This window comes from Sarcophilus harrisii, chromosome 3 (assembly GCF_902635505.1).
Source record: "Sarcophilus harrisii chromosome 3, mSarHar1.11, whole genome shotgun sequence".
NCBI classification, from domain to species: domain Eukaryota; kingdom Metazoa; phylum Chordata; class Mammalia; order Dasyuromorphia; family Dasyuridae; genus Sarcophilus; species Sarcophilus harrisii.
In genome coordinates this window covers 600,611,154-600,635,770 of record NC_045428.1, presented here as the reverse complement: position 1 = coordinate 600,635,770, position 24,617 = coordinate 600,611,154, and the positions used below count along the sequence as shown (strand labels likewise).

At 63.3% G+C, this 24,617-nt stretch overlaps 5 protein-coding genes and 1 non-coding gene across 6 annotated transcripts; 3 read left to right on the top strand and 3 right to left on the bottom strand.

Annotated features, from left to right (window-relative positions):
- Positions 1 to 71: 71 nt before the first annotated feature.
- On the bottom strand, positions 72 to 930 carry LOC116422920. The gene has a single exon (XM_031963415.1). It carries the CDS (start codon positions 823 to 825, stop codon positions 256 to 258), a length of 570 nt encoding a protein of 189 aa, XP_031819275.1. The 5' UTR covers positions 826 to 930; the 3' UTR covers positions 72 to 255.
- On the bottom strand, positions 296 to 445 carry MIR150 (microRNA mir-150). Its single transcript, NR_105713.1, has one exon. It is a non-coding gene; the product is annotated as a microRNA mir-150 (primary transcript).
- A 4,543-nt stretch (positions 931 to 5,473) lies between the features above and the next one.
- On the top strand, positions 5,474 to 8,192 carry FCGRT (Fc fragment of IgG receptor and transporter; the record flags this gene model as incomplete). Its single annotated transcript, XM_031963413.1, has 7 exons — positions 5,474 to 5,617; positions 5,769 to 5,859; positions 6,119 to 6,361; positions 6,454 to 6,729; positions 7,304 to 7,582; positions 7,676 to 7,798; positions 7,888 to 8,192. Coding segments are annotated over 7 exons (1,245 nt in total), but the record flags the coding sequence as incomplete, so codon positions are not given.
- A 422-nt stretch (positions 8,193 to 8,614) lies between these two features.
- Positions 8,615 to 13,253, top strand: RCN3 (reticulocalbin 3). Its single transcript, XM_031963411.1, has 7 exons — positions 8,615 to 8,715; positions 9,948 to 10,191; positions 10,729 to 10,931; positions 11,691 to 11,863; positions 12,085 to 12,145; positions 12,232 to 12,434; positions 12,528 to 13,253. Exons 2-7 carry the CDS (start codon positions 9,950 to 9,952, stop codon positions 12,633 to 12,635), a joined length of 990 nt encoding a protein of 329 aa, XP_031819271.1. The 5' UTR covers positions 8,615 to 8,715; positions 9,948 to 9,949; the 3' UTR covers positions 12,636 to 13,253.
- Positions 12,808 to 19,100, bottom strand: NOSIP (nitric oxide synthase interacting protein). Its single transcript, XM_031963412.1, has 9 exons — positions 18,898 to 19,100; positions 15,338 to 15,408; positions 15,138 to 15,243; positions 14,495 to 14,576; positions 14,247 to 14,400; positions 14,049 to 14,158; positions 13,761 to 13,948; positions 13,574 to 13,682; positions 12,808 to 13,447 (listed from the first exon to the last, which is right to left on the bottom strand). Exons 2-9 carry the CDS (start codon positions 15,405 to 15,407, stop codon positions 13,376 to 13,378), a joined length of 891 nt encoding a protein of 296 aa, XP_031819272.1. The 5' UTR covers position 15,408; positions 18,898 to 19,100; the 3' UTR covers positions 12,808 to 13,375.
- Positions 19,101 to 20,492: 1,392 nt separating this feature from the next.
- Positions 20,493 to 23,712, top strand: PRRG2 (proline rich and Gla domain 2). The gene is made up of 4 exons (XM_031961732.1): positions 20,493 to 20,672; positions 21,040 to 21,251; positions 21,979 to 22,024; positions 23,630 to 23,712. Exons 1-4 carry the CDS (start codon positions 20,588 to 20,590, stop codon positions 23,710 to 23,712), a joined length of 426 nt encoding a protein of 141 aa, XP_031817592.1. The 5' UTR covers positions 20,493 to 20,587.
- The last annotated feature ends 905 nt before the right edge of the window (positions 23,713 to 24,617 follow it).

Genomic DNA, 24,617 nt, shown 5'->3' with positions numbered 1-24,617 from the left:
TCCGTGTCCTGTGTCTGTGTGACCCCGCACCCCCACCTGCTGTGGACCCTTCCCCACTGTGGTCCTCGTGGCTCTGACTGCTGGGGGTGCGGACCCTCCGGCCCCCTCCCCTCTCCCCAGCTCCAGGACGGCCCAATTCTGGGGTTTTGGGCTCAGTCAGACCCTGGCAAGGATGCAAAGGGCCTGTGCTCTTCTGCCTCCTGGTGGAGTCTGGGGGGGGGGGCGGTGTCTGCCCGGCCCCGCCCCAGGCCCCCCTCACAGCGGGAGGATGGGTGCCTTTAGAAGAACCCTGAGGGTCCGGGGAGACGGCCGCTCCCTGGGGGGCCTCCTCCGGCTCAAGCGGCTTACCCCCGACTCCCCATCCCCCACAGCCCGTACCGGGTCTCGGATGGACTCTGGTACGAGGGTTGGGAGAAGGGGCTCCGGGACAGGCAGACGGGCTGGGCGGCTGCTGCTGTTGCCACGGGGGAGCTTTAAAGCAGCCCCCCACCAATCGCCAGCAGCGCCTGCCCAGGGTGGGGGTGTGGCAGGTTCCTGTGAGAGGAAACCCAGGGGCCACATCAAAGCCCAGCGAGCAACAGGAAGTGCTCTTGGCCCCCACCCAGGATCCTGGGCTGGGGAGACCCCACCCTTCTGTCCTGGCAAAGGGGCTCCAGTGAGGGGGACCCGAGGAGGCCGGGGGAAAGTGGAGGTGGCCGGCCTCCGGGCAGCGGCCCAGCTCAAGCTTCGGCCCCCCCCAGGTCGGGCTCTGGGCCAGCGGGCTTTTTGCCCTCCAGGGCCCGGGGGCACATTGTGGGAGTCCCCCCTCCTGGACTCTGCCCCCATCAGGTACCCACAGGGTGCATGGGACGGCCCTTCCCCAGGGACCAGAGTTCCAATCCCGTCCCTTTGGTCTATGAGGTAGCTCTGGTAACAGTAGGGCCTGGGGCAGTTTTGGGAGTCCAGAGAGTTAATGGCAGCCCTGCTCACTGCCCAGTGGGGCCCGGCTCTGCTTGGGGTCCTGTTGTGGGACCCTCAAGGTGTCCCTTGGCCCGTTCTGGGAAGCTGTTCTGGCAGATGTTCCAGCCCGCTCTCCTGGTCCTCCCGCTGGCCAAAGGCGAGCCCTCCCTGCGCTCTCCGGGAGGAGAGCATCCTGGGAATGGAAGGGGGGGGCCTGGAGTGTCCACCAAAGGAGGAGGGGGGAGGGGGCTCTGGGGGAGAGCCGAGGACCTCGCCTGGGGCTGGGCTCCTGTCCCCACTTTCTCCAGGGGCAGAACCCTCCCAGCCAGCGCTGAGCGCTTGCCCTGTGGCCCAGAGCTGGGGGCAGATAGGGCCCTGGCTCCACAAGCCTCGGTGGGCCAGAGATGGCCTCCAGGCCCTTTCTGTTCCAAATCGTCCTGGTGTGCATTTATTAAGCGCCAAGGGCGTGCTAGGCACTGGCTAACTGCTGACAGAGAGCAGCCCCTGATCTCCAGGCAGGGGGCTTGGGAGGCACCGGGGTGAAGGGAAGGTGGAGTGGGAGGAGGTGAGAAGGGGGACTTGGAGGTACCATGGGGGGAAGAAGGATCCCCCCGCGGCGCTGGCTGGAAAGTACCCAGAAAAACCAGAAGATGCAGGTGCATAAAAATAACCCAGCCTTGGTTCCAAAGAAGGAGGAAGAGCTCGCGGGAGGGGGCTCTGGGTGCGGACGCAGGGTGTGGGTGGGTGTCGCCCTTGGAGGTTGGCTGCTTTTGCCCAACTGCCTTCCTTTGTTTTCCCCTTTATTTGTGTCTGTGGCCAGGGCTAGCGCCCCGGTCAGGGCACAAGGGCAGGACCGAGGGGTAGGGATGAAGCGAGAACAACACATTGGAAACGGGTTCTTGGAGCCGCTCGTGAGCAACGTGCAGACACTTGGTGGCTCCTTGAATCCTGGCCGAGGCGGGAGGAAGCGCGGCATGAGTTTGGGGCTGTGCACTTGGGTGCCTGGAAGCAGGCGAGACCCTCGGCGGAGCTCGGGGAGTTTGGGGGAAGGAGGGCCCCGATTCCTGGGGGTTGAGACGTGTCCTTTTCCTTGGCCAGAGCTGGGAGGCTCTGCGTGTCAGGCAGCTTCCTCTTTCCACAGAAACCCTTAACCTCAGGTAAGAACCAAGAGAACACGGAACGGTGAGATTCTGACAGGATCAGTTGGGACGCTCGGGACTGGAACAACGAGGAGATTCGGGCCTATTCCATTTTTTTTATATAATTAAAAAAAATTTTTTTAATAGCCTTTTATTTACAGGATATATACATGGGTAACTTTACAGCATTGACAATTGCCAAACCTCTTGTTCATGTTTTTCACCTCTTACCCCCCCCCCACCCCCTCCCCTAGATGGCAGGATGACCAGTAGATGTTAAATATATTAAAATATAAATTAGATACACAATAAGTATACATGACCAAAACGTTATTTTGCTGTACAAAAAGAATCAGACTCTGAATTATTGTACAATTAGCTTGTGAAGGAAATCAGAAACGCAGGTGGGCCTAAACATAGGGACTGGGAGTTCAGTGCAGCGGTTCTTAGTCATCTCCCAGAGTTCCTTCTCCGGGCGTAGCCGGTTCGGTTCATTCCTGCTCCGTTGGAGCTGCTTGGTCGGTCGCTGCTGAGGAGGGCCAGGCCCGTCAGAACTGGTCACCACATAGTATTGCTGCCGTGCACAGTGGTCTCCTGGCCCTGCTCGCTTCCCTCAGCATCGTCCCGCCAGTGTCCCCAGGCCGCTCTGGAACCCTCCTGCTGCTCGTTCCGACAGGGACAACCCCCATAACTGCCCTTCCCCCGCTGACGGGCACGCGCTCGGTCCCCGTTTCTGGCCCCTACAGAGGGACGCGCGCGCACAGCCTGGGCCGCCCTAAAAGGCCTGCGGAGGCCAGAGCCGCGAGGGAGGCTGGGCCCGCGGCGCTTTCCCTTTCTCACGCGCCCGCTTCGATGCGATGTTTCTGGCCGGCGGCGGCGGCCCCTGGGGGAACGCGCGGGGTCAGCATCGCTGCCCGAGGCCTGGGGGGGGGGAGGGGGAGGTTTGCGGGGGTGAACGGCGGGAACCGCAAAAAGCTACAGCGGAGGAGGCGGGGCTGCGCCGGGAGCCCCGGATGGTCTCGCGGGGACCGGCCAAGGCCGGGGGACGGAGCACAGTCTGTTCTTCCTTCTGGAAGGGCCGCGACAACGGGAAGGCGGGACCGGGGCTCCCGAGGGATGCGGATCCGAGTCCGGGGGGCCCTGCAGTCACTTCGGAGCCACCGAGTCCCGGGGGACAGGGAGAGGCCGGGAGGCGGCCCAGCATCACCCCCAGGGGCCCGGATGTTCCACGGAAGCCCCCCGGGGTGGGCGGAGCACAGCGCCCCCTGGCGGGCAGATTCCATCCCACTGCCCGCCTCCCAGGGGGCCGCCGGACGCCCCTGTGGCCTGCTCGTGGCTCCGCTCCCCCCCCCCCACACGCTCGTGCCGGGACCCAGGGACGCCGGGGCGGGAAGTCCGGGAGCCTCCCAGCCGCGGGACCCCGAGCGAGCCCCTTTCCCATCTGCCAAACGAGCTGCCGGAGCAAATGGTGAATCGGGCCAGGGGCTGCCAGGAACACGCGGAACGGGGTCGCCGGGAGTCGGACACGGGGAACAAAGCGATTTGAGCCCCCCAGGGGCAACGCCTGGGTTCCTTCCGGGCACGACGGGCCCGGGCCAGCTGCAGGAGGGACGGGAGCCCACGATGAAAAAAGAAACCCGCCGCCCCGGGCGGCCCCCCCCGCCCAACCTGCCCGGGGGCTGGGGGAGGAGGCGGCCTCCGGGAGAGGGGGAGGGCCCGACCAGGATGAACTGGAGGAAGGGGGAGGGGAAGGAGGTCGGAGCGGCGGCGCTGGACCGGGCTAGCAAAGAGAAGGCCGCCGGGGTTCCCATCGGCCTCTAAAGGCAGAAGGCGGCGCTGGAGGGTCATTTGTTTCTTTAGGAAAAGCCCTTTGGCAGAGGAAGAAAAGGCGGGAGACCAGTTAGCACCTTGTGTGGTCTGAACACACTTATAGTTGAGGAAACTGAGGCAGAAGCGAAGGGCCCCCGCCACACGAGCCAGGGCTTGAGGCTGGAGTCGAACTCGGGCTGTTGTCCCCTCACATCCGGCCCGGTCCTTGCCGGGGGGTCTGGGGAAGGGGGGGAGACGCCGAGCCGGGCCGGAGCTGCGAGGGTCAGAGAAGGGGGGGAACGTGGCTGAGCCAGCAGGGGCTGATGGCAAGGTCTAGAAACTCGGGAGGGAGAAGAGGAAGGCGGGCGGATTGGGGGGGCACCAGCTCTGGTTTGGACCCGTCGGGTTCTGTGGCAGGGCTGTCCTACTCAGAGGGAAAGAACTCCAAGAAACGCAGCATCTCTACCCCAGGCTTCCTTAGAAAGCCACTTAGCCACATGATCGCTGTTTTATTGCATTTTTAACTTTTGCTAATTATTCCCCGTTACTTTTCCTTATTTAGAAAGCGACATATCCACGTTATCTCCGTTCTATCGAGTTTGAATGGCTACTTTTCCTTCTGGTCTGGAAGGCGGCAGCTGCGTCAGGTGTCAGGCCTTCAGGAGTGATACCAAGTTTAAAAGGTCCAATGGACGAGCGGACCCGGAGCTGGGGGGGGGGGGGGGGGGGGGGGGGTAGGGCCATGTGGGAAGGCAAATCAAACTGGTGGGAACGAGTCCGTCGTTCCATCAAACATTTATTAAGCGCCGGGCGCCGGTAAGCACTGGGCCTCCAGTCCCCTGCCCCCACTAACGGGGTCTCGGGCCCGCGGAATCCCGGCCGCCCGCCTGCACGGTGCGGAGGGGGCCGTCCCGGGAGCGCCCGAGGCCCCTCCCGGCAGGTGTTTCCGCCGAAGCCGCCGCCCCGCCCCTCGAGGCGGGTTATTTACCTCGGGAGTAGGGCGCGCTCTTGGCTCCGCCCCGATGTTTTTGGGACTTGGACTCCCACGGGGCCAGAGGGGGCGGATCCCGGGGAAGCCCCGCCCCTCCCCCTGCTAGTTATCCGGACTCCCCCTCACTCCCCGCCCCCTCCCACGGAAAAAGTACACAGAAGGCCACAATCCCACCCAGCCCCGCGTAAGGCCAGGCAGAGCCCCCCGCCCCATCCCCGCCCCCCGCCGCTCCGAGGTGCCCGTCGGGAGGGCAGGGCTGGCACCCGACGGGCGAGGCCGGCCCTTTGACCTTGGGCACGCAGTTGTCCCTCCGCGCCCGCTCCCCCACGCCGTACGGGACGTTAGGGGGGCAGGGCAATTTTAGCCTGGATGGGCAATTTTCGCCGGTCTCCGCCCACTCCGAGAGGGGAAGTGGGCCAGGGGCCATTCCCGGAACGGAGGCGGGGCGGGGGTGGGGGGCCCGGGCAGATGGAGCTGCAGGCCAACGGAAGCGGGAGAGGCCGGAGCTGCAGCCAGGGTGGGCCGGGTGTGGGGGAAGCAGGACGCGGGAGGGGAAGTGCGCGACGTCTGTCACGAGAGTCCTTGGCCAGCGTGAGCGAGGCGGGCCGGACCGGGCAGCGCGGGCCGGCGCGGACTTCGGAGCGCCCCGAGGGGGCGGGGAGTCCGGCTGCCCGAGCAGGAGGGACAGGACGGCGGCCGAGGGTCCTGGGGGGCGTGGCTGGGCCCGGATCCTCCTGTGGCAAGTGGGGAGGGCAGGGCAGAGGCCGGGGGGTTCTCCTAGGGGAGAGCCTCCCTGGGGGAGGGGCGGGGAGCGATGCTTTCCCATGACAGGGTCAGGTAGCCCAGGACCTGGATCCCTGCACGGACTGTGACTCGGTCTCTCTCTTCAGGTCTCACGATGGGAAGTCCCTCTCCTAAGCCCCAGAATCTCCCCTTCCTGGTGCTGCTGGTGCTCCCGTTGCCCAGGGGTGTTGAGTGCAGGTGAGGGAGGAAGGAGGGGAACCCCGGAGCCTTGGGCAGCAGATTTGGGTGGCGGGGGATCGGAGCCCCCCCCCCCCCCCCCCCCCCCCCCCCCCCCCCCCCCCCCCCCCGACCCCGCTGCCCGTATGCCCCCTCCCCCTTTCCCGTTTCTCCCGGCCGTCGCTGATTGTTTCTTCTCCCTGTCTCTCTCCGATACTGGTCGGCCTGGCCTTCTCTGGCTGCCCCCGCGGGTCCCTGGGACCTGGGCTTGGACCGGCAGGGACGCCATCCTTATTCTACCAGCTCACTGCAGTGTCGAGTGCCCCTCGGGGGACCCCCAAGGTCTGGGGCTCGGGATGGCTGGGCCCCCAGCTCTTCCTGACCTACAGCTCGGGTGGCAACGCCGAGCCTTGGGGGGCCTGGCGCTGGGAGCCGCAGGAAGCCTGGTTTTGGGAGGAGGAGACGTGGTACCTGAAGAAGCAAGAACGGTTGCTGCAGGAAGCCTTAAGGGTGTCTAAGGAGGGTGAGGTTGGAGGATCGCTGGGCTGGGCCGGAGGGGGGTCCTGGGTAGGAAAGGGCTCTCTGCCTCACGGCCTTCTCTGGGGCCTCCTCTAGGGGCCCAGATTTTCCAGGGCCTGATGGGCTGCCAGCTGAAGCCCGACAACTCATCTCAGCCGACGGCTCGATTCGCCCTGGATGGGGCGGACCTTCTGACCTTTGACCCCACGAGAAGAGATTGGTTTGGACACAGCGTGGAGGCCTCCAATGTGAGGAATAACTGGCTGAACGAGAGCCAGCTGGCCGAGAAGGTGGCGGAGTTCCTCCTCATCACCTGCCCCCAGAGACTCAAGAGCCACCTGCAGAGGGGCAAGCACAACTTCCAGTGGAAAGGTACGTGAGCAGCTGGGCCCGGGGGAGAGCGGTCCAAAGTCACCCGAAGTCGGGGGTTCACATCTCCGGCCAGGCCTGCGACCCTGGAGGTGGACCCAGAACGTGGGCAGTGGGGTCCTGCTGCCCTCTCCCAGAAGGGGACCAGGGCCGAGGAAGAGACCCCCACCGGGGAATGGGAAGGAGGCGGCCCAGGGAGCGTGGGGTCACCTGGGGAGGCCCCGGAGCGGGATCACGGACCCAAGGAGGCCATTTCAGGTGGGTCCCATGAGGGCGACCCCATGGGGGCTTCCTTGGCAAAGCCCCTGCCTGTGGCCATTTCCCTCTCCAGCTCATTTGCAGAAGAGGACGCTGGGACCCACAGGGCGCGTGCCCGGGGTCCTGGCTACCAAGTGTCTGAGGGGCTAAAGTTCCCGAGGACCAGTCTGACTCCCTGGCCACCCTGTGCACTATGGCGCCCCCTGGAGGCCTCAGTGATCGTTCCAGTCCCCTGGAGGAAGGCAGGCCCTGAGTCCCTCACTCAGGTGCCAGGGGCTGGTCTCGTGGGGTGCCCCTGACCCGGGCGTTTTTTCCTCAGAGGCCCCGGAGGTGCGAGCCGGAAGCCACGTCGGGCCAGGGGCCGTCTGGTCCACGCTCAGTTGCCAGGCCTTCTTCTTCTTCCCGCCCGAGCTGGAGTTGAAATTCTTCCGGGAGGGGAAGCCGGTGGCAGAGCTCTCGCCGGGGCTGGAGCCGTGGCCCAATGGAGACGGCACCTTCCATTCCCGGGGCACCCTGCAAGTCCCCTCCGGGGATGAGGCCCTCTACAGCTGCACGGTCCAACACCCTGCTCTGACCGAATCCATCACTGTGAACTTTGGTAAGAGGGGGGTCCCCTGGGGCCACAGGATCCTTGGCCCCATTCCCAAAGCGTTCTCTATGCCCACTGATCCGAGCCTTCCCCCCCCTGCAGAGACCCCTGGCAGACTCCCTCTGCCCGTCAGAGTCAGCCTGGTGGCAGGCTCGGTGCTCTTCCTGGCGTGTCTGGCAGCTGTGGTGGCCTGCATGATCTATAGGAAGAGGGGGGGCCGTCCAGGTAAGCCGTGCTCCGGGATTAACAGAGGCAGGGGGGGCCCGGCAGCCTCCCCCTCATCCCTGCCTTCTTTTCTCTCTTGCCCACGTCAGCATTGTGGATTTTCCGGCGGCGGCGCGCGGGAGACGACGTGGGGGCCCTGCTCTCAGCCCCCGGCTCTGCCCAGGACTCCAGCTCTTGAGCATCCGGCGTCCTGCCTGTCTGCTGCCGACCCCCCTCCTTCCCGGGGGAGGGGCTGTACCCTTCCGCCTGGCTGGAGGCAGTTGGCTCTCCGAAAGAAGACCCGGCCCCTGCCCACCCTGGCCGGCTCCAGGCAGCCCTCCCGGACTTCCCTTCTGACAGTGCAGAAATGTCGATATGTTCCTCTCTCCCAAACAAAAAAGATGTTGGGTCCCGATTCCGCAGTCTCCTTTTCTTCCGCGTTGTGTTTGGGGTGCGGGATGCATTCACCGAATGGGGGGGCGTCCTTCTCGGGGAAGTTCTTCCCGGCGTCTAACCGGCTGCTCACTTGCTGTGGCTCGGAGGCTCAGCGCTCGGCCCGCCCACCCTTGTGGAGGCCACCTCCCCTCCCCTCCCCCCCCCCCTCGTGCGGCCCGGCCTGCTGGGAGTTGTAGTTTCCCGAGCGCTCCGAAGGCATTGCAGACTGACGCCGCCCAAGCTGGGGCTGAGGAGGGAGCCCCCGCTCCGCCCCCGCCCCTCGGCTCCCACCCTGAGGACGTGGCGCCGCGAACCCAACGAACGGCCGAGAAGGGGGAGGCTCCGCCTCCTCCTGGGGCCTGCGCGTCGGGATTGGCCGGGAGGCGGGGCCACGAGGAGCCAACAATCCGGGCGGGGGAGACGAAAGGAGGGAGCGGGGAGCTGAGCTGCCTTTAAGCCAGCGCCGAGGAACGGGACGGGACTGGTCGGGCCGGGCCGGGGTGGTGAGGACCAAGCGGGGCGCGGGCCCCGTACCCCACTCTCCCCAGTCCACCCTCAGGCAGCCCCTCTCTGGGCCCCTGCCCATTCTCCATCCTCCCCGTGCCCCCAACCTTATCCTCTTTCGGGCCCTGGGTCCCAGCCCCTCTCTGCCACCCCATCCCCCAGCCTGTCCCCCAACATCCTTAGTAATCTCCGCATCTTGGCTGCCCCTCGCTTTGTCTCCGTGGCTGGGCACTTTTGCCTGTTGCTCCGGCCCCTCCATGGGCCCTCGGGCCCCTTTGCCCTGTGCTTCTATGTACCTCCCTTTTTGTGCCTCTGTACCCCACCCCAACCTCTAATTCATGACCCCCCAACTCATTCTCCATTCGTGCCTTTGTTTCTGACTCCCTCTGGGCCCCCATCTTCTAGTCCGTCTGTGCCTCCCTCCCCTAACCACTCCCCAGCTCCCACTATGTGCCCCTGCCCATCTTCTAGCCCTGGGGGGGGATCCTGACCTATTTGCTAGCCTGCCAACGCTGAGCTTTCCTCTAGCCCCTTTGGGCCCCCAAGGCCATCCCCCGGCTCTCCTGTCCCCCTCCCCCTCTTCCTATAGCCCCTCCAACTGGACCCCAGCTTCTTGTTCCACCTCTGCCCGGCAGACATGCAGCTCCTCTCAATGCCTCTTGCCCCTCCAGCTCCCGGCCACCTCCTTTCTCCCCCCTCCCAGGCCTCTCTCTGCACCCTGTCCCCACCCTCCTGCCCACCCCAGCCCCCTTCAAGAGCCCAGGCCATCTGCTTCCCCATTGCCTTAGTGCCCCCCACTCTCTACCCCCCTGAGACTCCCAGTTTCCACTTCTTCCCTCTGGCCTCCATTGGCCCTTCAGCAGCTCCGTCATCGTCTTTCTCCATCTCAGAGCCTGCTGGAAGCTTTCCGCGTCTCCACCTCATCTCTGGCCACCCTCACTCCTGTGCTTTTGGCCCAGCAGCCCCTGGTCGGCCCCTCTATCCCCACACCTTGTCTGGGTTCTTCCCGTCACCCCCCCCCCCTCCCCCCCTTCCTGTCTCTGGCCCCGTCCCTCAGACCCTCTCCGCCCTTGCCTCTTCAGTCCCTGGCAGGCTTCCCTCGTCCCTTTCCTGTTCTTGGCCCCTACCCACTTTGGCCTGTTTGCTGCCCCTTGACCTGCACCAGGCCCTCGCCACACAAGGCCCCGTCCATCCTGGGGCCGTTCTCTGACCTCTCGCCCTCTCCCCCCAGGGATGACGTGGCTGTGGTCACTACTGCTGTTGGGGCTATCCCTGGGCAAAGGGGCGTGGGGCAAGCCCCCCCCGGACGCCGGGGCCCCTCATTCAAGCCGGGTGCACCAGCAGGCCCTGCTGAGTGAAGCCAAGCACGACGATGCCCACGGGGACTTCCAGTTCGACCACGAGGCCTTCCTGGGCCGTGAGGCAGCTCGGGAGTTCGACCAGCTCAGCCCAGCAGAGAGCAAAGAACGGCTGGGGTATGAGGGGCGGGGGGGCCTGGCCATTCTTCCCATCCCAAATCCTAGATGGGTCAGAAGTGGGGGGTGAGGAAGTTAGCACCTCTTGCCATATAAGGAACAGCAGAAGAGAGGCTGTTTACCCTGGAGAGAGAAGGGTAAGGGGGGGGTGTGTATGGTGGGGATTTGGAAGACTTGTGGGAGGATTAGCCAGGGTGGAGGCGGGGGTGGGGGTGGGTGGGGAGGGGGGCAGGGTTAGGGAGGAGGTTACTGGGAGGCAGACTTGGGCTCAATGTGGGGAAAATCCCCCAGCCAGGAGCAGAGAGCCATGGGGCAGATGGGGGGGCGGGGCGGCCAGCCCCCTCCCAGCCAACTTGGGACAGCCCCTTGGCCGGGCTGGGGCTCAGTGAGGGGGCCACGGGGGCAGCCAGTCGATACCCAAGCACCTTCTGTGAACACCAGCCCCAAAGCCGAGGCCTCGGTCTCAGCTGTGCCTTCAGGTACCACCTGGGCAGCGGGGGGTTCTGGGGCCACCGCCGACCGTCTGACGCACTGCAGGCGGATCGTGGACCGGATGGACCGAGACGGTGACGGTGATGGCTGGGTGTCCCTGGAGGAACTGAGGGCCTGGATCGCCCACACGCAGCAGCGCCACATCCGAGACTCGGTCGCGTCGGCCTGGGACACCTACGACACCGACCGGGACGGCCGGGTGGGCTGGGGGGAGCTGCGCAACATCACCTACGGCCACTACCAGCCCGGTGAGCCCGGGGTCCCCCTCCCTCCCTGCGGCCTGGCCTGGGACCCCGCCTCAGCTGGGGCCACCAGGCCTCCCCTGCCCGGTGCCCAATGTCTCCGGCCTCTGTCCTGTCGCCCCCTTGGGGATGGGCCCACTCTGGCCCTGTTCCCTTTGTCCCAGGCCTCCCCTGCCCAGGCTCAATGTCTCTGGCCTCTGTCCTGTCACCCCCTCGGGGATGGGCCCACTTTGGCCCTGCTCTTCCTGCCCCAGGCCCCCTCCACGGGAATGGCTTCAGCTTTTCCTCCGGAGCAGCCGGGGCCAAGAAGTTCCCCTGAATGTTGCAGGACCCAAGTCAATCCCGGCCTCCCTCCTGGCTTGAACTGCCCCGTCTGCCATTTCCCTTGAGCCTTGAGGACGGGGCCCCTTGAGGAGGGCCCTCTCTTCCAGTCTCTTGCCAAGGGGTGACTCCTACAACCCCCCAGCCCCCGTTGAACCTTTTTCCCCGACTCCCCCCTTGCCCCTGCGAGGAGCCCTGCAGTCCTTTCTCCAGTGGGGATGGAGACCAGAAGCCCCTGAGGCTCCTCAGGATCCGGCATCTGTGGCCGGGGCTTTCTCCCAATGGCCCAAAGTAGCCCCTGCTCCCGGCGCCCCTGCCTCCAGGGCTAGGGCTTCTGCCCTCTTGTTCCTTCCCTTCCCTCTGAGCTCTTGATGTCCCTCCCCCAGCTCCTGGCCCCGCCTTCCCCACCTGACTTGGTTTCCCCTCCTGACCTCCCACCCCCAGGAGAGGAGTTCTCTGATGTGGAGGACGCAGACACCTACAAGAAGCTCCTGGCCCGGGATGAGCGGCGATTCCGGGCGGCCGACCAAGATGGTGACTTGCAGGCCACCAGGGAGGAGTTCACGGCCTTCCTGCACCCGGAGGAGTTCCCCCACATGCGAGACATTGTCATTGCTGTGAGGATGCAGGAGCTGCCCCTCCCTGGCCTCCCTCTGGGGGTCTGCTGGGGGTCCTGGATTTCCTAGCCCCTCTTCCTCCCTGGGCCCATCGGGTCACTTCTTGGGCCTGACTCCTCACCTCTGGGAGGGGGGACCCCGGTAAGGTGACCCCCTAGGGCCCCCTGGTCCCAAGTCTATGACCCCGCGGCCCCCAAACCTGGCTCCTCCTTTTCCTCCAGGAGACCCTGGAGGATTTAGACAGAAATGGAGACGGTTACGTGCAGGTGGACGAATACATAGGTGAGTGGGCTCCACCTTGGGGAGGGACCCGCTGCCCCAGCTCGCAGGGAGGCTGACGTCCTTCGCCCGTCTCCCCACATGTCCAGCGGACCTGTATTCCCCGGAGCCGGACGGAGGCGAGGAGCCCGCCTGGGTGCAGACCGAACGGCAGCAGTTCCGAGACTTTCGGGACCTGAATGGGGACGGGCACCTGGACGGGAGTGAGGTGGGCCACTGGGTGCTGCCCCCGGCCCAGGACCAGCCGCTGGTGGAGGCCAATCACCTGCTGCAGGAGAGCGACACCGACAAGGTAGGGAGCCCCGGGGGGAAGCCGGGTTGGGGGCTGCCGGGGTCTCCCAATTCCCTTTCTCCCAGCTGGGCACCTGATGGAGCCTTCCCACAGGATGGACGCCTGAGCAAGCAGGAGATCCTGGGCAACTGGAACATGTTTGTGGGCAGCCAGGCCACCAACTATGGCGAGGACCTGACCCGGCACCACGACGAGCTTTGAGCCCCTGCTGCCCAGCCAGCCCCAAGCCCAGGGGCACAGCAACCAAGCCCAGGGGCGACCCCGGGTCCCCCAGAGCCAAGCCACTCCCAGCGGCACTTGGGAACCACCGCTACAAAATGTCGTTTTCAATCCCGCACCTTCGCCCTCTCCCCACCCACTGAGAAGGCTCGAGTCCCCATCACGCATGAGCATTTGGGCACCGTGTGCCAGCTCCTGGCTAGGCACTGGAGACCCGAAGGGGAAACAAAAAGCACGGGCTCCGCCCCGGGGCCCCCTGGGCCTGCCTGCCCCATTCCTGGCCCCCGAAGCCCGGATTCCTGGGAGAGAACCCAGGGCCCGGGGGTCCTGACTGGAGGCTCTGAGCATCTTCTGCGGATCCTGGACACTCTCCCTCTCTGGAGGACATGTGGGGGGGAAGGGGGGCAGCTTCCCCAAGTCACAACCCCGAGCCCTGCAGGCCTGGCATTAGCACGGGCACCGGGCATCCAGGTGCCAGCGGGCAGAACGTCGGAGCCCTAGCCCCACAGGAAGGCCCGATTCGCCTTCTCCCCTCCCTGCCCCTGCCTGGACGTGGATGGATGGGGGAAGGAGGGACTGCAATAAAAGCTGAGGCCTTCACTTCTCCGAGTCTGGCTGTTTTGGGGGTGCAGGCAGGGGAGCCGGGGAAGCGGAGGCCAACACCTTTATTAACCATTTGCTCGATCCACAACAGTCCTGTTGCCCCCCTCCCCCAGGCCCCTTCAGGCCTGCATCACGGGGCGGGACTTCTTGGCCTCCAGCTGCACCCCAGAACCTGCGAAGCCTGTGCCGCCCTAGGGAAGAGGACAAACGGGGAGTTACTGGCGGGGATGGGTGCCCGGAGCCGGGGGCGGGGGCTGGCCTTGGCCAGAGAGGGAGGAGGGCAAGGGCGGCAGCAACGGGCTCGGGCGAGCGCTCACCCTCTGCAGCAGGATGATGTCCTTGTCTGTTAATGGAGCCCCGCTGATGGGGTCCACCATGTCCTTGCGGATCAGGCGCTCCACACACTCCATGGTCACAACGGCCCCCCTGCAGAGGCGGGAGGGGAAGGGGTGAGATGGGGCTCCGTGGGCCCCGCCGCCCCGGCCCGACACTCCCCCGACTCACGAAGGCCCAAGGACGGCACAGGGGGTGGAGTTGCTCAGGCTGTCCCGAGTCACCGCGCAGACGTAGCGCTCGCTGCGGGTGATCAGCCCCACCCGGTCCACGGAGCTGTCCACCGGGGTGAAGTGGACGGAGATGAGGTCCGACAGGCGCAGGGGCTTTCCCGACATCGGACACGTCACGACTCGTGACTGCCCGCACCACATGCAGAGACAGGAGAGGAGGGCTCAGAGGAGGGTTCAGGGGCTCCCTTGGCACGGGGGTGGGGTGGGGGGGGGAGGATTCTCTCACCGGCTTTTCCAGCTTGCTGGCCTTAGCCTCCGGGGTCAGCGATGGGATCCAGAAGCTGGGTAACTCCTTTGCCTTGTCCTTGTCCCCGGCCTCAGGGGTCGAGCTAGGTCCTAGGAGAGAAGAGAATCTCTTGGTGGGTTCAGGGGCGCTTGGCCCTGATGGGCAGGGAGCAGGGGGGGCCCCGTGGCCTTTCCTCACCTGGGCCGGCCCCCGTCCGAGGAGTGAAAGGGTTGAGGGGGCGGCTGACGATGGCCGCCTCCTTCTCCAGAAAGCCCCGAAGCTGGTCCTGGGCGGCTGCCCGGCTCAGCTCCCGCCGTTCCTCCTGCTGCGCCCCTCGCTGCTTTTCATATGCCTGGGGGGAGGGGAGGAGGAAGATCAGTCCTGTTGCCCAGGGGGCTCCAAGCCCCCCAGGTTTCCCCTTCTCTCACTCCATCAGGGCCCTTTACCTTCATCTGCCGGGCAATCTCGCGCTTCTGGTGCAGGATATATTCCAGGATCGCTTCCCGCTCATACAGGAAGCCGTCAGGGCTGCAGGGCGCGGGGGTGGGTCAGCACAGAACGAGGAGGAAATGCTCTGGAGACCCACATTCCCATCCGGGGCACCAGGGTACAAGTTGGGATGCTGGAGGGTGAGCGCCAGCCCTGTGCCCCGCCCGCCCACTCTGCACCCAGCGGCCACAACATGGGCAGTGCCCCGCGCAAAGAACTATGACAAGCAGAGCAGAGGGTCCCGGCCGAGGACAGGGACGGTCCGGGGTGCCGGGGCTCAGAGAGCCTCCCAGAATCCACCCGGACCCATGCACCTGGCTCCCACCTCCATGCACTGGGTCCCTCCCAAGGCTCAACTCAAGGGTCCCCTCCTCCAAGAGGTCTTCCGGACTTCTTTCAGCTTTTTGTCATTTGTGCCCCTGCTGCCCACCCATCTGCCCATCTGCTGACCCAAGCCCCAGGCCCCGGGAGAATGGAGGCAGCTAGAGGGCCGAGCTGGGCCAAGGAGGCGTGAGGGAAGTGCCTGCGGGCAGCGGCTCTGAGCTAGGGGCTGGCTTTTTGGAAGGAACAAGGATCCCCCTCCCCCCTTCCCCGGCTCACGTGACAACGGGGTCATGGCAGGGCTGCAGGGAGAGGCAGCAGCAGTCAAAGTCCTTGACGGCATCCCGACTCAGGCGCACATTCTGGGTTCCATAGCCTGAGGCCGCTGGAAGGGGAGAGGGAGGCCTGGGGGTCACGGGTCGAGGTCGCCCCCACCCCGAGGGGGAGGGCCGTGCCCCAACTGCCCCCTTTGCCATCACCTGTGTCTTTTTTCTTCTCGTGATATGTGTATACCGCGCCGGCGGTGCAGTTCTTCCCGTGACGGGTCATCCTGGGAGGAGAGAAGGCAGCCTGTTTGTGCTGGGGGCTCTCCAAGGGCGAGTCCCCCTACAGGGGAACCGACTGGCCTGTGAACCTCCGAGGAGGGCGCCAGGCCCCTGCTCCCTTAGGTCTGACCGCCAGGACGCAGGCCTTGGCCCCGGGCAGGTCTGCCCCTCCTCTTCCTAGGGGGACACCTCTAGGATCTGGAGAGACAACTTGCCAGGCTTCTGTCTTCTCCCATATTCGACTCGAGAAGTACCTACTATGTGCACTAGGCTGGGAGACAGCAGGCCCGGGGGCTCGAGAGAAGCAGGAATTCTGCTGAGTGGGGGCACCATGACCCCAGAGAAGGGGCGAGCGGTCAGGCCAGAAGCGCCAGGGCCTGCTGCCCTAGCTCTGGGCCCTGCTCTCAGCGACAACCTCCAAGGTCCTGCCCGGCTCCTTGCGGCGCGCCCAGGCCCTTCCTCTGTGCTTGCAGAACAGCAGGTGGCCCTTCACACCATCTCCCCCGGCCCGACGCTCAACGACGGCTCTACGTGCACCCACAGGGCCCTGCCACCCGCCTGGCTCTGCCAGGGCATTGTGGGGGGCTTCTCAGCCTCTCCCCCCATGCCCCTTCTGTCCCCTGGCTCCCACAGCTGCATCCTGCGGATTCATTTCCTTACCACTTCCCTTGCTCCAGATTCTAGTCCCCAGATCTACCCCCCCCCCCCTTTCTTTCCAGGACCAGTTCAGCCTGGAGGCCCATTTTGGCCCCCAGCCGAGGAAGCAGCCCCGGGCAGGGTGGGAGGTGAATGGGGAACCGGGAGTCCCAGGCCCCCGAGGTGAGCTCTGGCCTTTGCCCAAGCCCCAGGATCCCGGTCTGCCTGGAGTATCTCAAAGCTCTCCCCACAGCCGAGGCTACACGCTCCCTCCCCCGCAGGCTTGTCTCACTCTAGCAAGGTGAGGCTGTGGCCACTAAGGGGCCCCTTTGGACGGCTGCACCGGACGGCCCAGGTTCCCCAACGGCGAGAGCCAGTGGAGCTGGGCCTTGGCAGGCGCTACCTTCCCACCCTGTCCTGGACGAATGACGGCCGGCTGGCAAAGTCACTGCCCAAGGGGTCCCTGATCTCCTGGGCTCCCTTCTACATGATGAGCCTCCAAAACCCCTCGGCCTTCCCTCCCTGGAGGCCTGCAGGCTCGTTCCCTTCCCTGTGCGCAGTCTCTTCCCCTGTCTCCTGCCAACACCGTGCTAGCTTGAGAGTGGCCAGAAAAGGGCTTCCCAGACAGCGATCTGAGCCCCCCGGGAGGCTCTGGGGCCCCACAGGCCCACGAGCGCTGCCTTCAGGATGTGACGGGCAACTGCGCAGGAAGCCCTGTGATCGGATTTCTCCGCAGGTTGCTGCATTTTTTTTTGGGGGGGGGGGGTGACGCGAGATGCTGATTTTGGACGAGCAGCAAGAGACAGCTCTTAAGCTGAAGCTGGTCAGGAGTGAGCTGGGACTCCTTGGGGAAGGTGGGCTCACCCTCCTTGGGGACCCTAAAGCCGAAGTAGCTGCCAGACAGCCACTGGGACTCTTTCCAAATCAGAACCTCAGAGGTTCTGGGAAAACCCAGCTCAAACCCCCCCACCCCCACCCCAAGGCAACAGCAGGCCTCTCAAACTGCAGAGAACCCGACGCTCCTGGACATGGTGGTGTGGGCCACACTTCCAGATGTGAAGTCTGGGGCAGGGAACCTGCCTCTTGTAAACATTCTGTCTCCTCCCATCACCCAGCACAGAGCAAGTAGGCAACAAGTGCTTATAAATGAAAGGAGGAAGCCCAGGACATAAATACTAGGAAGTCATTTACTCATGTTGCTTTTCAGGCCTCTAAGCTCTCATCTTCCAGAGTTCAAATCTGGCTTCAGGCACCTGCTAGCTGGGTGACCCTAGGCAAATCATTTCATTGTATACCTCAGTTTCCTCCTCTGTAAACCAATCTTGAGGAGGAAATGGCAAACCACAATCTTTGAAAAAAAAGATATCCAGTATCTTTGCCAAGAAAATGCTAACTGGGCTCACTGAAAGTCAGATGTGGCAACAAAAGGGGGTGGCTCGGGGACTCTGCTCAAAGACCCCACGTGTTCTCTTTTCCACAGCAGCCCATTCCACACTAGCATACCTTGAATTATCATCATTCTAAAAAGTGAACTGCTTTAGCCTTTGACCCAGCAGTATTTTTACTGGGCTTGTAACCCAAAGAAGTCACGAAGGAGGGAAAGGGAGCCACATGTGCACGTGTTTCTGTAGGGGCAAGAAACTGGAAAGTGAGTGGACACTGTCTGTTGGGGAATGAATGTTATGGTATAGGAAGGTTATGGAGTATTATTATTATTATTTTTTTTAATGAAAGCTTTTTATTTTCCAAACATGTGAGCGGATTATTCTTCAACATTCACCCTTGCAAAACCTTGTGTTCCAATTTTCCCTCCTTTCCCCCACGTCCTCCCCTAGATGGCGAGCACTCCAATATATGTTAAACCCAAGAGATGCATATGTCCTTATTCAATTATCGTGTGGCACAAGAAAAACCAAATCAAATCAAACCAATGAGAGCGAGAGAAAGAGAGAGACAGAGAGAGAGAGACAGACACAGAGACACACAGAGACAGAGAAAGAGAGACAGAGAGAGACACAAAGAGAGACACAGAGAGAAACAGAGAGACACACAGAGAGAGACAGAGAAAAGAGATAGAGAGAGACACAAAGAGAGAGACACAGAGAAACAGAGAACAAGGACACAGAGACAAAAGACAGAAAAGAGAGATAAAACAAAAAGAGACACAGAGAGGAAACAAGAGAGAGAACACACACAAGGAACAGACACACAAGAGAGACAGAAAAAGAGACAGAAGGGGCAAGAGAGAAAACAGAGAGAAGACAAACAGAAAGTTAAAAAGAAAAAACAAAAAACAACAAAACAGAAGGAAAAAGTGGAAAACCTTTCCCCCCTCCCAGTCCCCACAAGTTTTCTCTGGGAAAGAATGACTCTCCAGCACGAGATCATCGGACCTGGCCCGAATCATCTCACTGCTGCCCAGAGCCGCGTCCCCCAGAACTGAGCACCCTCTAACCCTGTGGCCGCCACGTCCGAGTTCTCCTGGCCCCGCCCCCTTCCCCGGGCATCAGCTGCGTCTTTCCAGCTTCTCGGGCATCTCCTGCTCCACTTGTCTGGGAAGAGCAGCCCTGGGTTCGGAGAGGGGACCGGCGGGAGGGACGCCAGGAACTGCTGCCCAGGGAGGGGGGCGGGACCGGAGAACATCCCACAGGCGGACGCGGAGCTCGCTGGGCCGGCTCTTCTGGGCCGGAGAGAGCCGCGGCCCGACTGTGGGGCAGAGCGCGGGGTTCCACCCGGTTCGTTCCCTTTGGCTCTGACGGTTCTCGCACAACAGACGGTCGGGCGGCGCGCGGCTAACCTGGGTCGGATGCCTTGGGCGGGGGGAGGGAGGGAGAAAAGTCTGGAACACAAAGTCTTACCAGAGCAGGAATGTTGCAGGCTCTAAGTCTATCTGGGAGAAAGCTCAGGGGCTGCTTCCAGGAAAAAGGGGCTGCTTGTCACACAGGACTTGGGGCCCCCGGGGGGCTGCCCCCCGCCCCCGGCTGACGGCGCGGGAGCTTTGGGGCCCGGGCCCCCCGAGCTGTCCGGCGAAGCCCGACGGGGCCGGGCCGGGCTCCAGTGCAAGCCCGGCGACCCCTCCCCCCCTCCCGCTTCCGGCGCGCTCCCCCTCCCGGACAGTCCCGCTCGGGCCCGGAGGCTCCGCCCCACCCCCGGGTCCTGCACCCTCCAGGCTGAGCGCCCCCCGCTGCCTCCCTCGCCCCTCCCCAAAAGCCCGGGCGTTGGGGGCTCTGGCCCCAAGCATTCCGGCCACCCCAACCCCGGGATCTCCAAGCGTGAACAGAAGCGCTCGGTCCCAGCTGCACAGCAACAGTTCCTGAGTCAACAAGCAGCCGGAAGTGAGGCTGCGGTGACGTCGATAAAGCCCGCCCCTCGGCTGCACGCCCACTTCCGCCGCTCCCGGAAGCGCACGGCTCACGAGCATCCGCCACTTATTCCCCTCCTCGTTTCGTTCCCCAAGGCCCCCGGCCCCGTATCGAGTTCCGAGGGAGGGGGGGCGGGGCGAGGCCCGGCCCCACCCCCGGGACCTGGGAGCCTTCTGGGCCATGGCTGGCTCAGGGTTCCAGGACTCGCGGCCCAAAGGGCCGGGTGACAATTCCCAGACCCCAAGAAGGGGTCTCAGTTCCCTCCTCTGGCCATGGTGGAGGTGGTGTATGTGGGGGGGGGGGGTCGGAGGGAGGGCCGGGGGCTATCCGCGCTGGCCAACTCCCCTTGCTCAGGCGGGGAGAAGCGTCCCCTCTGTCCTTACTCAGCATCCTCAGGCCCAGGGCCAGGGTCATGTCTCTTCTCTCTGGCTCCTTTAAACGCCTGGGCCTTACCTGGGCCCCTCCCCTTCCAGGTGAGCTCTGGGGCTCCGCCTCTTCTCAGCTGGGCTGGTCACCTAGGGCCACTGGGAGCCGGGACCTGCTCCCTCCCCTCCTGGCCACCCGGCCCCAAAGCCCGGGTCCTGAGTGGTCTCTGCTCTGGGCAGGTGAGTCGGGGGAGGAAGTCGCTGTCCAGGAAAGCCTCCCCTTGGGCCTGCCCTTCGAGGCTCCCCCCCACCATCCACTCCTCAAGGGCTCAGGGGTTCAGGCACCTGCCTTGTTCCCCTTCTCCCTGCGAGGAGCAGCCCTGGGAAGCCCTCGCTCGGCCTTTTGGGGCTCAGCAGCTGTTGCCCAGGCCTTCACAGCCCCCAGCTCCCTTAGAAACTCCCCCCTGGCTCCCTTAGGAACTCAGGGGCCCCCTCAGCCCCCACTCCCCCCCCCCCCCCCCGGGCCGGGCAGGTGTCTGGCCTGACCTCCAGCGGGGGACGCAGTGTGACCCTTGGGCAGCGAGCCACAGCTGGGGAATTCCGAGTTGGGGGTGGAGAGGGGGAGTTGGCAGAGGAGCGGACCCGGTCTAGCTGCCTGCCAGCACCTCAGCCCTGGCCCTGAGGCCCCCTAGCGGACAGAATGGACTTCCTCCTGGGGCTACTCAGGGGTGCAGATGGGGAAGTGAAGGCAAGATCTTTATCCCGAGAGTGACCCCCTCTGCCTTGTGGATGGGTTCCCCAGGTTTCGTCTCTGCCCCGCTATGAGGGGCTTCCCCTTCCTGCTACTGCTATACCTTGGGCTGACTTCCTCTCAAGCCCCCCGACCTGGCCTGAACAAAGATCATGGTGAGTGTCTGAGTAAGGATCAGGGGAAGAGAGGAAGGGTGGACTGAGCCAGACTCGACTGTTCCCCGCCCCTCCCCCGACCGGGAATCTGGCCCCTGACCCTAAGACACAGAGGAACCCCTGAGTAATTCTGGGTATTGGGGCCACGGCTCTCATTGTGGGCAGGCAGGTATGACACGTAATTTCCCCCCATTCTTTCCTGGGATCTAAAGACATCTCCAAACTCATCGCCACCCTCTGAGTAGAGTAGAGGGGGCCCTCTGCCTTTATCCTCCCGGCTACTTGGAGCTGGCCTGTTAGCCTCTCACCCCTTCCCCCAACTCAGAGACCCAGGCCCGCTATTCACAGGGCCCGTACCTGCCTGCAGGTTCTGATGCTGGCCCAGACCCCACAGCCGTGTTCTTAGGAGCCCCCAGAGCCCAGAATTTCTTGGGGAGCGGGCCAGGACCCCGACGCTTCCCCAGGGCAAACCACTGGGATTTGGAACTTCTGACCCCGGGGAACTTGGAACGGGAGTGCGTGGAGGAGCGATGTTCCTGGGAAGAGGCCCGGGAGGTCTTTGAAGACAGGACCCTGACGGTGAGTTAGGAGGAGGCAGATTGGAACTTAAACCTGGACCCTGCCCTGCCCAGGAGTCAGAGTCTCCGAGGGCCACTGATAGAATTGGCTCAAGGTCATTATTCTAGAGTGACAGTCAGGGAGGGCTAAGTCTAGGGCCCTGGGGGAGGGCTAGGGTCAGGGAACTGGCCGGAGAGACCAGGAAACTGCCTTAGAAGTCAGTCCTTTTACTTAGGGATGATGGCTGGGGCTGGGACTGATGAGAAGAGGAGGAAGGGCGGGATACCTGGTGGGAGGGCAGGGTGACTGAAGCCTTGAGTTGGGAGGTTCGAACTGGAGTGAATATTGGCGTGGGGAGCGTGTTCTGGTGACTGGAGGGCTTGGAAAGAGGGGGTGGGGGGGAAAGTAGGGGTAGGCCCTCTGGGGAGGGGAGGGGGCAACCAGGCTCTGTATGGGGGAGGGGCGCCCGAAAGTAGGTGGCCCCTGCAGTCTATAGAGAACGTGGCATCCCCGAAGACAGAAAAAGTCTCCTGGGGTGCGGAGGGGTCTGTGTGGGCGGGCTCCCCCAACTTTTTGGTAGGATCTGAGGAGGGGTGGGGCCTGACCCGCTCCCAAGTTCTGGGCCGGCCGGACTGGGGAAGGGGGCGTGTCCCTGCGGGAGGGGGTGGAGTCCAGGAGGGGGCGGTACCAAGGGGGGCAGGCTCTGCCAGGGCTGGGGGTAGAGCTAAACTGCCTGTTTCTGCCCCAGGATCAATTCTGGAAGACCTATCCCTATAATGGGAAGGGTGGCGCTGGTGAGTAACTGTGTTAACCCGTGGGGACCCCACCCCATTACTACGGACCCCACCCGAGGAGGACGTCCTAGGAGGCCAGAGCCCACCCCTCCCTTACCAATTCTACTGGACCTAGTCCCGGTCAGGGCCCTTCCCTCGCCCTGTAGCCGAGCCTTAAATGGCCCAGCTGAGCCGGGATCCCGAGGCCCTTCGGAACCCGGGCCCAGCCACCCCCTTCTCAGGCTTCTTGGGCCGGGCTCGCTTCCAAGCACTTTGCAGGCTGCCGAGCCAGCCTTCTTATGTTCCTCGGGCAACATCCTGCTCCCTGTCCTCTGCCAACTCTCCCACTTTCGCTTTGCCAGAGTTTCCTTGTCGGGTTGCTCTCATTCTCCAGCTGCTTCCGAAGCAGCGACCCCTGGGCCTGGCTTACATTCCCGGGTAACCCCAGGCCCTGGGGCTCAGGGATACTGTGTAGCCACCCCCATTTACTTTGGGTATGGCTGGCAGGCTGCTTAGAGTTACTTTGGTTCTACTGTGTTTCCATTTCTCCTGGAAACCATTTGTTTTTTGTCTTTGTATCATCTGGATGGGAGTAACTGGCCCAATCTCACCTTAATTAAATGTTTATTGATCAAAAAGTAACACTAGGGGCAGCTAGGTGGCAGAGGATAGAGCACCAGTCCTAAGTTAGGAGGCTTGAGTTCACCTTAACACTTCCTGGCTGTGTGATCCTGAGCAAGTCACTTAACCCCAATTGCCTCAGCATAAAACAAACAAACAAAAACCACAGGCAGAGGGGAAGAGATAAGTACCAGGAGAGTCTATACAAACAATAGGTGAAGAAAGTTAAATCTGCCAGCCTAACCCCTGTCCCTAGAGTTCCCGATACTATGTATCCACCTCCAATTACTTTGTACATCTCGGGAGGCTGCTTAGTTACTTTGTATCTACTTTGTTTCCACTTCTCTGCAGACACCTTTCTCCTGAGCCCAAACCATTCATTGTTGGCTTTTTGTCTCGGTGTCTTCTGGATGGGAGTGACAGGCCCAGTCTCACCTTAGTTAGATGGTTGTTGATCAAAAAGTAACAATAACAAGCAAAGTGGAAAAGATAAGAAGCAGGTTTGAGGAGAGTCTATACAAACTAGAGGGGAAGAAAATCGGGTGGATTTCTGGGAGGGGCCTCCCCAGAAGGGCTCAGAATCAGGAAAGACCTTTAGGAGTTGAACCTGGACCAGAATTAGGGATTCTAAGGAGAACTTTCTAGATAGACAAGAGAACCAAGACAAAGGAAGATGGGCGCTCCTTGACAATGGTAGTACCAGCCCAACGAGGCTGGCAAAATCTGCAGCCCCCAGTCCTACAAAACAAAGTTCCCCTGTTAGTAAAGTGACACTGATCACAGCACTCTGGAGGTGGGAAGCCATTCTTTTGTCAGTCTTTTAAAACGGTTTTCTCCGGGTTCACTGCCTAGAGAGGACCTGGGAGGTGGAATCTGGGGGGCTTTTGGCCCCCACCCCCAGGGCCCCCGGGCCCCTAGCAGTTGGGGCTGGGGGCCAGTCCCGGGGGATCCAGCGGATCCTTGGGGATCCCACCTGGCGGCCCCCACGCCTTTCCTTTCCAACAGGGCATGGCCGGGTGGATTGGCAGGGTTACAGGGGGGTGGGAACGGCCACGGTCGCCCTGGAAAGCCCTGGGCCCTGGTTCTAAGGGGTTTCCATTTTCCCAAAGGGAGGGCTGGGGTTTGGGGGGAAGGGGGGTGGGGGGGGGCAGCAAAGGAAGGTTGGGTTTTTTCCTTTCCAGTTTTTCCCTGGGTTAGGATTCAGTCTTGTTTTTTTTTTTTCCGGTGGTTGGGCCAGTGTACTCCTCCCAACATTACCGAACTCTGACAGCTTTTTCTGACTTTAAAACCGCTTCTCCCTACTCTCCCACCCTTCCTCCCTCCTCCCTCTTTCTTTGGGTCTCCCCTTTCAGGGACGTTATCTTTTCCCCCCCCGGCCTTTCCTGGTGAGGGATCTGTTGCCCCTTCCGCCTCCCCCGGCCTCCCCCACTTAAGGCAGGCACTGGCGGCCTCCGGGGTGCGCCCCCCCCCTACCAAGGGTCCCAGGGGGGGGACCTGGGAAAATCCCTCTCGGGGCCGGGGCCCGCGGGTCAAGCCCGGATTGGAGGGAAGCCTTGGGCAGGCCCCTCCCGGGCGCCTCTGCTCCTTTCTTCCCCCCTCCCTGGGCACTCCCGGCCCCCTGGGGAAGACCACCTCCCATCCCCTCAAGGGCCCCCGTTCTCTGCCTGGTTCCCCCACACACACACACCCTCTGGAAGTCGAGGAACGGGCTGGAGGAGGTTGCCGGGAAGACCCTACCCCTCCCCAGTCTTCCTGCGGGTGCCCCGGCTGGGGGTCCACCCTCCGCCCCCCTCCGTCGGACGGCTCCTCGTGTGTCCCAGGCATGTGCACCGTGTCCCGGCTCCGCGTGCACAAGACGTCCGGTGGGACGAGGCCTCCATGGCGCTTCCCCATCCACATGTGGCGGGTGCCAGTCTCCCGGGGTCCCTGGTGTCCCAACTTCTGGTGCGTCCCTGCCCCATCGCTGTCTATTGCCGGCAGTCCCCATCGGGAA